Source organism: Neovison vison, chromosome 11 (assembly GCF_020171115.1).
Source record: "Neovison vison isolate M4711 chromosome 11, ASM_NN_V1, whole genome shotgun sequence".
Lineage (NCBI taxonomy): Eukaryota > Metazoa > Chordata > Mammalia > Carnivora > Mustelidae > Neogale > Neogale vison.
In genome coordinates, this window is record NC_058101.1 from 141,639,961 (window position 1) to 141,653,926 (window position 13,966).

Below are 13,966 nucleotides of genomic sequence, written 5' to 3' on the forward strand. Positions count from 1 at the left end.
TGACTCTGCCTGTCTTTGGTAGGAGTTGGACTTCTGGAAGTGGTGCTGGAGCCGGACATGTCCTGTGGAGAAGAGGCTGCAACAGCCGTCAGGGAGCTGCAGCTGATACTTCAGGCCCTGGGGACCAGCCGGGCAAATATGGCAGGTAGAAGCCGCAGAGGGGATGTCCCTCCTCCTGTACCTTCTCTTTCCTCCTCCCACAGCTGGACGTTTGTTCTCTGCCTCAGCTACACTGCAGTTGTTTACAGGGTTTTGTCAGCCTTTAGGCCTCTGGGTTTTTGGTTTTTTTTTTCCTTAGAGTTTTCCTTGGACTCTTTAATGAACCCCCAGTCAAAACTAAACACACTAACAACAGCACAGAGGCACCGAGCCCAGGAATATGAGATTAGTTGTTTAAAAAAATTCAGCTGAGTAAATTTGAAGATCAGACTGGCTTTATTCAAAGATTCATGAATCAGGCAGCATCCCACGTAACAAACAGAAAGGAGCCCTGAGGAGCTGTACAAAATGGTAGGCTTTTATAGCAAGGAGGGCCTGATAGAGGACGTTACCTAGCTTAGAGTGGATTGTTCCTGGCAAGGTCACCTTTCTTTGGGAGGAGAGTGGGGTCTCTCATGTGGATTACCTCACTAGTGTTGATCAGGAGCTTCCGGTCCACTGGATAAAGGTCACCCTCCTGGGAGAGGCGGTGAAGGTTTGGTTTGCGGAGGTGGGGGCAAGTGACTCTGCTTTGGGCCTGTTGTGTCTGTCTTCCTTCCTTTCTTTCTTTCTTTCAACAAAGGACTGATGTTTTTTTCTGGATTTTTGTATCCAAATGTTGTTTTGCACCAAAATGAAGCTCCATAAAATACTGAGCTCAAACAGTTTCATCTTTCTCAGAAGACACTGTATTTATCCACAGCAGCTCTGAGTTTCTGTGTAGGTAGCACTTGGTGGCTACCTGATGCTTTTTCTTCCGGTCTCTTTCTTATTTTCTAGAATTTTCATCCAGCTACGGCTGAAGCAAAATTATATCCAGTAAAAGGCAAGGTTCTGATTTCACAAAACTTTAACTTGGAGATAATATCTTCAGTTCATTAGAAATGTGGTAGGAAATCAAACAAAAGAAACACTTGTGCCACTGAAACCAAGCAAACTATACATTTTAAGTGTTTGCAAATTGGATATAAAGATTACAAGTTTCGGTCAAACTCATTGTCTTAATGGCTTGCTATTATGGCCCCTTCCTAGCACTCCATTGCTTGCCCTTAAGTCCCTGAAAGCTACCCTCTCCCGTGATTACCCAGTTTTCTGTTCCCAAGGGCTTTTATTTTATTTTTTAAAAGATTTTGTTTATTTATTTGACAGAGCAAAAGAGAGAGTAAAAAGAGGCACAAGCAGGGGGGAGCAGGAGAGGGAGAAGCAGGCTCCCCGATGAGCAGGGAGCCCAATTCGGGGTTCCATCCCAAGGCCCTGGGATCATGACCTGAGGCAAAGGCAGCTACTTAACCAGCTGAGCCACTCAAGCACCCCACCAGAGGCTTAAAAAATACTCTTGTTTGCCACTCACAGAGCATTCCTTGAGTTGAGAAAGGCAAGAGTGGAGAAAAGATACAGATTCTGCATATGGCAGTTATTAATTCATAGCTCAGTACTAAGGTGGATTAGAAAACTCCACAGAAACAGAACCAACAAAATGTGTGTATATGTGCATGTGTATGTTTATGGATATGTGCATGTTTATATTTAAAGAGAGTTATTCCAAGGAATTGGCTGATGTAATCGTGGAGGTTGAGAATCCCATGCTCTGGAATGAGGCGGCTGTGAGGGGGCAAGCTCCAAGAGAGCAGTAGCACAGTTCCACCCCAAGTCTGAGGGCCTGAGAACGAGGAGAGCCAGTGGTGCAAGTTCCAGTCCGAGCCTGAATCCAAAGAGCGCAAATTCCCCCCTACTCTAGCTTCTATTCTGTTCTGTTCAGGCCTTCAACAGACCGAATGAGACCCGCCCGCAATGGCAGAGGCAGTCTGCCTCACTCAGTCTACCAATTCAGATGTTGGATCTCATCCAGAAATAGCCCTACAGACACACCCAGAGTACGGTTCAGCCAAATATCCCGACACCTTATGACGCTGTCAGGTTGACCTGTAAAGTTAACCATCACGAAGGGCTCACAGTGGATTCCAGTAAATACCCGTAAGGACGATGATTCATCTCCCTGTTGGTTTATAAGACTACTTACCAACCTTTTTATGTCACACAGTGTATTTTTGTGTCACAAAAGGACTCCTAAATTTGTAATGCCACATTTGTCACATAGGACATGTTACATGCCACAAACTGTAACATTGAAGCTGTGGTACCACTGAATTTGGAGACAGAACTAGCCTATTTGCTGTCTTATTTAAGCTGAAGACTGGAAACACACAACGACACGGGTACGAGTGGCATAAAAGCTAGCTGCCTCCAAGTTTTGCTCTGCAGAAGTGAGGCTCTGTTGTGGAGTCAGAGAATTCTCCATTTCAGATTTATGGCTCATGCTGCTTTTTTACCCACAGAACATAAGTTAAATATGGGCAGATTGGATGGTTATCCATTTATGCCCTAAATGTTGGTTCTCTATTGCTTTAAAAAAAAGTTTTTATTATTCCATTCTTCCTCCAAATAACCGTTATTCCTAGCAAACCTATGGAATAATAAACAGACCACCTGTTAGCTGAGAAATGGTCCCATCTGGGGCCTTGCCAAGAGATAAACCATAACGGCAAGAACTCATCAGTCAGTGACAGCTGAGAGGGTTCATTAAATCTCATTTGTTATGACACTTTTTGTTGCTTTTAAATACAAACCCACCAGCTTTGCCCCTAGCACAGCAGCAGAGGGGTGGTTCTAACGGACTGTGGGGAGGGAAGGTCTGCCTGAGGCTGCAGGGGTCCAGCTTTTTGTGATGTTAGCATTTTAGCAGCCCCAAACCCCTTGGCTCGTCCTGCTAGCCCACCACCATACGACCACTGTGTGGGCATCTGCAGCCCAAGAACTGAGGACCACCCTAGAAAGGACCGCTGGAACCCCCCAGGGTGCTTTAGGAATAAAGTTTAAATTGCTCTGCTCTGTGATTGAGTTCCTGATAGTTTTGCTAATGAGCATGGATCAGTTCCGTCTGGGTTCCAGAAATCATATCCTGCTCAGCAGACTTTTGCCACTGTTGAGATCGTCAGAGCTGTGTGTTGAGTTGAATGTGTACTCAAGTAGATATTCTAAATGTTTCAGTGATGGTGTCTACCATTTGAAATGCTTAGCATGTGCTCATCAGTCCATTAAGCATTTTTTTTTAAAGATTTTATTTATTTATTTGACAGAGAGAAATCACAAGTAGGACAAGTAGGCAGAGAGGCAGGCAGAGAGAGGAAGGAAAGCAGGCCCCCTGCTGAGCAGAGAGCCCGATGTGGGACTCGATCCCAGGACCCTGAGATCATGACCCGAGCTGAAGGCAGCGGCTTAACTCAAGCATTTTTTTTAAAGATTTATTTATTTGAGGGGGGGGAGGGGCAGAGGGCAAAGGGGACAAGCAGACTCCCCACAGAGCAGGGAGCCCGACGCTGGGCTGGATCCCAGGACCGTGAGATCATGACCTGAGCTGAAATCAAGAGTCAGACTCTTAACCCACAAGTGCCCCTCACTAAGCATTTTTTTTTTAATTATTTATCATCTTGTTTAAACTTTACAGTGTTCCTGGGAGATAGGTGGTATTATGCCTACTGTACAGGTGAAGAAGCTGAGCTTAGAGAGATGGCTTGTTTGCCCAAGGCTCACAAGAAGGGACTGAGCTAGGATTTGAGTCCAGGTGTACCCGAGTCCAGGAGCCCTTTCTGAAAGCCCCTCATCGCACTGTTTCCTAGTGGCAGTCACAACAGTGCCACAGCACTGTCTCTAAGTAGATGACAACTTAGAGAAGAAGGGTGGCAGAGCATGCACACTGACATCCCAGACCTGGCTTGGGACCCTCTCCCACCTCTTCTAGCTGTAAGAACCTGGGCAAGGGATTTTGATTTCTCTGAGCTTCACATTCCACATATATAAAGTGAGTACCCGAGTAATCATACGTGGAAGGGGAAAGGAAGAAAACGAAGAGGAAAGGAATCCATCCGAGTCCTGAGGTAAACTTGGGACGGCTGGGTGTGGTGTCCCTGAGTACTGAGACAGGGAAGACTGGGGGAGGGATGGCTTTGTGCGAGAAAATCTGGAATTCCATTTTGGATATCTTAAGTTTGAAATGCCTAAAGGATGTCTAAAATTGGCTTTGTCTAAAGCTCTATTATAAGGAATGAAGGTGATAAAGTATATAAAACTCACCACAGGCCCTGACAAGTAGCCTATACCCCGTAAACGTTTGGTGCTTTTATTAGCAATAATAAATAGTATTTTTTACAGAACCTCCACTCATTTTGGATAAATAAGCTTTGTGAAGTACATTCAATAGAATTGGGGTGTGTGTGTGAGAGAGAGAGAGAGAACTTGTTATTTAAGTCCTGGAGAGCATCCAGTGATCAGAATGAGAGAGCTTAACAGACCTCTCTAAGTCCTCGGGCCCCTGCTGTTTACAGAAACAGTTTTCTGTCCTGATGTTGTATTTCTGATGTGTGAATGTGTTTTAGAAAAAAAATATGTAACTGCACTATATCACTGTGCTCAGTGGTATAGTTTTTTAGTTTGTGTTACAAATCTTTGCTTCTGGAGGGTAGAAATGGAGCTTGATAACATTCTGGTGATGTGTGAATGAGGGCCCTCCCTCAGTGTTGCAGAATGCTTTGAAGCAAACCTGACTGGTAAGGCTTTTGTGCACTTGAGGCAATTTAACTTAATTTGTTTAAAAGGTATTTTGTCTTCACTGGCTAGCATGTCTTTTGTTAATGTTTGATACTATATTTGAATCCAGGCTAGTGGGCTGTCTTTCAACACTGCAGGATACTAAATGATTCCTCTTAGACATTTATGTAGTATGCATGGCCTTCTCTGGGAGAGACTGAAATTCATGCTTTTATTACTTATCCACGTTAAAATTCTAAATCCTGAAAGATGGTTTCATTTTTAAAAGCAGGTGAGGTCCAATTCAATGTTCTCCGAGTTTTAAAAAAAAAAAAAGTTTCCCAAGAATTGAGATTTGGTTGAGCAGAGCTCAGCATACTTTGGAAGTTTTCCTTTTAGCTAACTGGGCCTTTCAGATGATTCCAGCTGTAGATTAATCCTATTCAGACAGAACTTTAAAACTTGTCAGGAACCTTTTGAGAGATAGTAACCAATCTGCTTACTCATCACTCAGGAAAATACCAGAGTTTTGGCTTGTTCAACAAGGTATTAATTTATTGAACAGTTATTCTGTGCCAGACACAGCTCTAGATTCGAATACAACAGCGAGAAAGACATTATTGTTCCTGCTACTTTGAGCTTATATCCATGAGGGAGACAAATGCATTAATAAGTAAAATCATTATAGTGGTATGTCCTTCAAGGAAATAAAAAGGATGCCATCCATGATAAAGAATAACGTAGGAGAATGAGGGCCTGTCAGAAAAGGTGGCATTTATTTGAGACCTGAAGAATGACTCCGGGCCGCAGCCAACGTGGAACTAGGGGTGAGCATTCCAGGGAACAGCTAAGGCAAAGTCTCTGAGATGAGGAAAAGGTTAGAATATGCTCTGAGGTAATGTAGGTTACAGAAGGCCACTGTAGGGAAAGCATACAGGCAGGGGGTTAGGGCATCAAGTGAGACTGAAAAAAGTAGGCAAGGGATAGATTACCAATAACGGTAAGAAGTTTGGATTTCATCCCAAGTGCAGTGGGAAGTCACTGAAGGGCTTTCAAGCAAGGGAACGACACAGTCTGATTAATGTTGTAGAAAAACCACTCGGGCTGCTCTGTAGAAAGTGGATTTCAGACAAGTAAGAGTAGAAGCAAAGAGACCAGTTAACAAGCTTTTGCAATACTCCAGAGAAAAGATGATGCTGTTTCAAACAGGGTGATGTCAGTAAAGATGGAGAGATCAAGCTGAGTAGATTCAAGGCAGATTTTAGAAATAACAGGACTTGCTAACAGGCGAGTGTGGAAATCAAGGATGTCTTCAAAGAAGCTTGAGGAGCTAGATGGTGCCATGGACTGAAACTGGGAAGATGTGGGGGAGCTCATCCTTTGTTCTGGGGGACAAGTAGAGACAGTGGGGCAGGTGGTGGGCAGCCAGCAATCTCAAGCTCACAGGAGGTCGAGCCCCACAGCTCAGCCTTTGGATGGGAGACCAGGACCATGGAGTTTCTTGGCATGGAATGTATTTATCCTGTTTAATTATTTTAAGAGGCTTCTGCTATGAAATCCTGGAAAATAAATTTCTCTATTCAGCCCATCAGAATCTTCAGGTTTGGCAGGTTCTTTTTAAATGTAAAAACCCACCTAGGAAAATAAAAGTCCAGCATTTGGTGTTCTTCTGTTTTGTTCTAGACATTGTAAATGAAATTGGAGAACAGAGAATTTGGGCTTTACTTTGTAGGGTGTAAAATGTGATTGATTTTTGTCTTTGTTTCCCTATTTGTCTTGGGATTTTGCCTCTTTCTCCTCTTAAGAACCTTTTTGTCCTCTCCACAAACCAACTGCCTCCTTAGGGGGGTTATTGTTCCTAATCTAAAGGGGGTTTCTGGATCAGAGAAGTTTCTCCCAAGTCGTGGGCAAACTCCTCTGAGTTCTTCCAAAGCCTTGCCCCTTCATAAGAGCACTGTCTGCTGCGGCAAAGTCTTACAGCAATCAGGAAGGATTCAGAGTTCTGTTTGTGGAAAGAAGAGATTATTATAGTACCCAGAGGAAGGAGGAGGGAACAAACCCAGGTTTCTGGCTCTTGCCCTTGAGCTGTAAATTCTGAAGGACTCCCATGGATCTCCTGGAATCGTTGTTGGAAATCCACATTTCATTGGAAAGCTGTGTAGTTATGAGATGACCATTTCTTTGTCTTTTTCTCTTTTTTTCCTAAAATAAGATTTTATTTATTTATTTGACAGAGAGGTAGGGAGAGAGCACAAGTAAGCAGAGCAGCAGGCAGAGGGAGAGAGAGAAGCAGGCTCTCTGCTAAGCGGGGATCCTGATGTGGGGCTCGATCCCAGGACCCTGGAATCATGACCTGAGCCAAAGGCAGCCACTTAACCAACAGAGCCACCCAGGAGCCCCTTTTTCCTAATTTTTAAAAAAGATTTTATTTATTTGTCAGAGAGAGAGCACAAGCAGGGTGAGCAGCAGACAGAGGGAGAAGCAGTCTTCCCCTTCGGCAAGGAGCCCAATGCGGGACTCAATCCCAGGACGCTAGATCATGACTTGAGCCAAAAGCAGAGGTTTAACCGACTGAACCACTGAGACGTCCCCCAGATGATTGTTTCTGATCCCTTCTCCTCCAAACCAGCTCTGATACTCTGAATAAAAACTCGGGATAAAACTGCAGAGTAATTCTCCATTTTAACAATGTTGTTTTTCTTGTTTGGCACAAAAGAAATTACATTTCTCCAGCTGGTGTATCCAGAATTTCTCCTCTCTCCCACCTGGTCACAAGTGCACACAAACATGCACACACACGTACACTCACACCACAGATGCTTTAGGACTGTACTTCTCGCAAGTGGACAGAGTGCCAGTCATCTGCTTCAGGACCAACCATACCTCCTTGCTGCTGTCCCTGGCTAAACAGCAAATGGAATTAGATACTGCTTACCTACAGACTTAAAAAGACCATGTTGCCTCCAAGAATTTCTAAAGAGCTGTCTTTTTTCTCTCCTTCCAGAGGGCCAGTTGAGAGTGGATGCCAATGTATCTGTGCACCATCCTGGAGAGCCTCTGGGGGTTCGAACCGAAGTGAAGAATCTCAACAGTGCCAAGTTCTTGGCCAAAGCGATAGGTGAACATCAGCTTATGTTTAATGTTCTTCTTTGTGTCAGTTACCTTTGGCTTTGCAACAAGCCACCCCAAACCTTAGTGCCTTAATACGATAACCGTTTCAGCTTCTGCAGTTCTACAGATTGGATCCTGCCTCAGCTCATCTATGTGCAAGATGAGCTCACTCACACATGGGGGTCTTGAGGCCAGGGGTGGTCTGCTAGGCTTCTCCTTCCACGTCGTCTTTCTTCATTTGCTGCCTAGCCCTTCATGTTTGGCAGTGGGGTGTTCCAGAGGGATGAAGGCAGAGGCGTCAAGCCTTCTTGAGTCCCAAGCTCTAGAGCTCAGTGTCTCTCCCAACACATTTGATTTGGAGCAGATTCAAGGGGAGAAGGAAAAGACTCCACCTCTTTCTGGGAGGAGCTGTAACATGTAGAGCTCTGTTTTTCCATCTACCACATTCTTGATGGCCAGCATGAACTTTATAAAGTCATGTTTATTCATTGTAGATTAGCCATAGTTTGACTTAATTGGTCATTGTGTTTTTCTGCTTTTTACTGTTTTTACTAATGGATTCCATGTGCCTGTGTAATGGAGTTTGGGTCTTATTGGAGTCTGTGCTGTGGGTATTTATGTGTTGACAAATATATAATAATCGTTAAAGTAGAACAGTTGAGCAAGATGCAGGCAGTCCCATAGAGTTTGCTGACTGTGAAGACATCTCAGAAGACTAAATATACTCCTTAAAACCAAAGGTATCTAGAGAGGAAGAGAGAAAGGAGGGAAGGGATAGAGTTTCAAGTGCATCCCTTCAAGGATGCACAGAGCACAAGACAGCTGAATGCATTGCTGTGTGTTTAGTAGAGCCCTAGGTCTTGTTGAGGAAAGTACTAGCAACGAGACAGGAAAAATTCTCTAGTCTTACATAAAATCTTATCCTGAACCTGCAGTCATCAGCTTCAATGAAGATGCTCTGCATGTACAAATTTTCAGGGAAAGGGCATTAAAATGGTTAAGGGGATAACTTACATAAGAAAGGGGACGGGAAGGTTCCCATGCATAGATGAACAGCAAAGAGAGAAGACTCTTCTGTCTCTGAAAGGAGATACAGTCTACGTTTATGAAGCCACAAAAGGTTTTGGTCAAGGATACCTTTACAGCCCACTTTTGGGAAGTTCGGGAAGCTTGGGATAAATGGAAGAAAGTTCCACTTTACACTGTGGGTAGTAAGTGTTCTGGAATTCATTATTCCAAGAGGTGGTGATGGTAACCTAAAAGAACAAGCAGCAAGATTTTAAGTTGATTTATTCTTAATGATTTATGAAGGAGACCCCCGAGACAGAATTCTGCCTGTGGCCTGACTCAGACAGGAAGAACTGCATATTTACCATGATAGCCTAATTCTCCAAGCCCATGATTTTTCCATCCCATTTTTCTCCCTACACCGTGCCTAGTAGTCATCATCTGATTTCAGTCAAAGAGAACATTGGAGTTGGGGAGACAGGGAGTGAAAACTGACACTTTAGTTTTGCTGCTGCTATTCAGCTCAGATAAGAGTTCGGATTTATATGAGGGAAGGTAGTACGTGCTGGGATGGGGAGTTAAGGGAGAGGCTAAAGCTGCTTTCAGAAAGAAGCTTAACAGTTATGGCTGTTTTGATTGTCACAGTCTGCTTTGTTTGGTGGTGAGGGAGCATGGCATAGAGCTGTGGCCCTTAATCATTTGGGGTCCTGGATCCCTATGAAAATTCTGGACTCTCTCCACAAAATGTGCAAGTACACACACCCACATTCTGTATCTAATTTAAGGAGGTACCAGAACCCCATGAGGTTTATCCTAGGATCACTGGATAAGAACCCTTGATAGGCAGCCATCCTGGATCTGGAGTTTCTTCTGCCAAGAGTGTAAACTGGTCTGGGTCACTGAGACCCTGAACTTTCTCCTAAAGTGAGGGAGCAGAGCTTCCTAAAAGACCCCTTCCACTACCACCATCGTCCTATGACTGCAATGAGAAGAGAATATAGCATATAAGGGAAGAATTATTATAAGCAACTCTCTTGATTATTTTTGACTTAAAGATTGAGACAGATTTCAGATTATTGATTGATTGGATGAAAATATGTGAATATGTAAATTATTGTGTTTTTCTTAGATTCTGAAATTGAGAGACAAATCCATGAACTTGAGAATGGACGTGAAATTCTGAATGAAACACGCTCGTTTGACTACAAGCTGGGGTGAGTTTGCATTGGCAAGCATCTTACACACAGCTGGGTGGGACTCCAGCCCGGGCTCCCCACAGACCAGCCCCGTGACCTTGAAAGGTACTTACCCTGTCTGTACTCATGCTTTCCTCACTAGTAGAATTAGGGAAACACTGTACACTACAAGGATATAATACCCTGGAGGACTGGTAAGAGGTTGAAACTGAACCAGACTTGGACATAAGTGCTGAGTCTTGCCCCTCAGTTGCTTCCAGCTTATCCACTTTGTGGCAGGAATTTTCACTCCCTTAAATTCTATCGGTTTTAAGCTCTACCAGTTCAAGCTAGCAGTAAAGAAAGCACAGGGGTGGTTACGGAGGTACCCTTTTAAGTTGTCTTGGTAAGTTTGACTGTAAAGTACTGACTCTGAATTTTGAGGATTTTGTGCTTTTAACAGAAGACTGACAGAAGCTTGGAGCACTTAGAGTTTGAGCCAGTTAGAAGCTGGGAACGTTGAACAATTTCTTCTCTTTTTTAAAAAAAAAATTATTCTATATATTTCTTTTTCATTAATATTTTCTCATGTAGTCATTTAAGTGTCTCTCACAGGAGGTCAAAGGGCCTGAATTTGCTTGTGTCCCTGTTTAGTAGGGAGAACTCCCCTTTGCACATATGCTGGGCCATGCTGCATTCCATGTTGGTTTAACGTTTTCCTATTTAACTATCATAGGTGCACCATGCCAATGAGAGACAAAGAAGGAAAACAAGACTACAGGTGGGTATTCCTCTTGTCAAAATACCATCATGTGTTTGGGGTTCAGGGCGAGTTTCAAATCTATTTGCAGAGTAACATAAGGACCTGGATGGTTTTTAGGCACCACTTTCTGGTTATATTGTCGCATGATGGCTTGTATGTTGCAAGCATAGATTCCCTGTTTTATATATACTGAAAGAAAGAATGTTTTCTTGGTCTGGTAGCCTCAGAGTATCTTCTTTGATGGGATTCAGCTATTGGAAGGCACTGTTGACTCACCCCTGTGTGAGAGTGCTTATAATTGAGCTAAGAGGGAGCAGTTGAGGATGGGGCCAAGGAGGTTCCTATTCTTATATTCAGTTACAAATTCAGTAACACACTGAAGATCCTTGAGAAGAATGGAGAAAAGAGATGCGTATGTTAATGGCATTTCCCTTCACAACTCAGGTGATCCTATTTAATTGATTAAAATTAAACAAGTTGGACTTAATATGAGATCCAGAAGTAAAGCCAATAATAATAGGCTTAAGGCAATTTGAATCTCTGGCACTTTTTCCCCATTGCATTTTGCAGATTGTAAAGTCATTGGTTCCTGTGCAAAGCTCAACTCTTGCTGTCTGTGGGGACCCGATGTAGCACTGGGATGTGGGAGAAAAGCTCCTAAACCCTTAGCGTGGCTCTCCCCTGAAGGGCCCCTCTCATGTGTGTCTAAGTCAAGATTGTTTTCATCACTGGGAGCTTCTGGGTTCAATCTGTTCTTCCCAAGAAATTCTTTGTTCTCCAGTGTTGCCCCCGTCCTCTGTTTATGCTGCTTTTTCACTTAGCATGGAGTTAACTGTTAGGGCAGCCAGTGGCTTTGGCTCAAGCCCTCAGATTAATAGGCAGGATTCAGGAACCCTGTCTTTGGCTTCCTCCTGCCCTCAGACGTCAGACTGATTCACAGAACAGATTTGGCATCGAGGTGATGGGTCGCGTGCACGTCTGACCTGTCACCCTGTTTGTTCTGCGTTATCCTGCTTGTGCGTAAGCCCTTTGACAGGCACAGGTGGACAGAAAATGTTAGATGCTGGAATGGAGCAGAGGGAAAGACGTCATGTACTGTGGTGCTGCAGAGAGTTCCCATGTACTCCCTGGTGTATACCATATACCCTGCCTCACCAGCATGGTTACCCTGATAACGTCCTGCACTGCCATGTGATTCACATTTATTACCCAGGAAATGCTGAAAACTCTGACTGAGCACACGTTCCATAGGCATACCACAAAGAGTGTGGTTCATTTGTTAAAAATGAAGACTTTATTATTAACCGAAGTCCATAGTTTACATTAGGGTTCCCTCTTTTTAATTTTTTTTAAGTTTTTTTATTTTTTATTAACATATAGTGTATTATTAGCCCCAGGGTACAGGTCTGTGAATCACTAGGTTTATACACTTCACAGCATTCACCATAGCACATATAGGGTTCCCTCTTTATGTTGTACGTACGTGCTGTGGGTTCTGACCAAATGTATAATGACATACATCTAACATTATAGGGTCATAGGGAATAATATCACTGTCCCAAAAAGCCCCTGTTCCCCACTTACTCATCTTTCCCTCCCCACTTCTACATTTTTTTTTTAGGCAAAATCTATTTCTTCCACTTCTCAAGAAAGAAAGTTTTCTTTTTCTTTGACTTTTCATTTATTTCACAAATATTGCTTAAAATAGTGAGAATTTTAGAATGAGGAAAAGTCATTTTTCTCCCTAATAAGTAAAGTGTTCTCATTTGGTCCTGTTTTTCCCAGCCTTTGTCTTCGTGAGTATATACTTTTTTGTGTGTGTGAGTATATACAATTATACACCACAGTGTAGCATCAACACTGTGTTATGCCTTTTTCATTCATCATAATTTGTAAGCTTGGAGAGGGGCAGGTCTTGTGGTCTTGCCCTATAAGTCTACACTTGTACAAAGACTCATTCCTGGAAAACAGAACTGGTATTATAGGACATTAGAAAATATTTGGATTTTTGTTTTATCTTATTTATTTATTTGACAGAGCGAGCAAGCATGAGCTGGGGGAGGGGCAGAGGAAGAGCGACAAGCAGACTCCCTGTTGAGCGGGGAGCTCAACATGGGACTCAATCCCAGGACCCTGAGATCATGACCGGAGGCGAAGTCAGATGTTTAACTGACTGAGCCACCTGGGTGCCCCAGAAAATATTTGGAATATGACATGTAAACACAAAACTTTCATATTGATGATAAGGTTTTTTTATTCCTATTAAACCAAATACTTCCGCGTCAGACCCCATTTCCTCTCCCTGCCTAGGTTTATGCCCGAACCCAACCTGCCTCCCCTGCTGCTCTATGACACCGAGTCTCTGCCTCCTGGCGCGGACCCACAGCAAGTGATCAACATTGACTGGATTCGGGAGCGGCTCCCTGAGCTCCCCAGTGAGACCCGGGAGAGGCTCATTCAACAGTATGGCATTTTGCCAGAACACAGCTTCGCCTTACTGGTAGGTATTGATCAGAGGCTCAGATAAACCCAGCTCAGCCATTTGGGTAATGCTCTACGGTGAGCTCTGAGGAGAGCAGGCAAGTTGCTTCAGTGGTACAAATAGATGCTTCTAAGAATAAGGCACAATACCCTTTGCTCATTTTCCTTGGTGGTGAATACTCCTCATAAAACCAGAAGATGAAGCAGAATCTCTTGTCAGTCATGTCTTCTGTGCAGAGATGAACAGCTGCTCACAGCAGCGCGGAGGCTTCTTGAAGACAGTCCAAATGTTGTGGATGAATGTTTTCCCATGTGTCTGCAGGACAAAAGAAAATCAATGTATAGGGTTTCTGAATGTCTAGCAGTATTGAACCATGACAGGGTCTGGCAGGAAGTTCTGTCCTCAAAAGCCAGCCAGCTGTTTCTCCAGTGGTTGAAGAAAAACATTTATTCCGCACAAAATGTTGAAAACTCTGACTCACAGTGTCGGTCCTTTGAGGCTCGAGGATGCGTCTTAAGGGGCCGTTAGCGAGTCTGACACCACTGAGACCTGCTTAAGGATTTTCCACTCTTTTCAGAGCTGCTCGGGGCTTTGCCGTTTTCTTTGTCATGGCAACATTAAAGTGATGCCGTGTCACTGAGGGTG

At 43.6% G+C, this 13,966-nt stretch overlaps 1 protein-coding gene across 1 annotated transcript in view; it reads left to right on the forward strand.

Annotated features, from left to right (window-relative positions):
- GATB (glutamyl-tRNA amidotransferase subunit B) overlaps window positions 1–13,966 on the forward strand; it is a 93,253-nt gene that overhangs the window by 37,011 nt on the left and 42,276 nt on the right. The window contains exons 5-9 of the mRNA XM_044224872.1: window positions 23–145; window positions 7,787–7,900; window positions 10,031–10,115; window positions 10,813–10,857; window positions 13,150–13,339. Of these exons, the coding sequence (XP_044080807.1) occupies window positions 23–145; window positions 7,787–7,900; window positions 10,031–10,115; window positions 10,813–10,857; window positions 13,150–13,339 (557 nt within the window). The remainder of the gene's footprint in view (window positions 1–22; window positions 146–7,786; window positions 7,901–10,030; window positions 10,116–10,812; window positions 10,858–13,149; window positions 13,340–13,966) is intronic.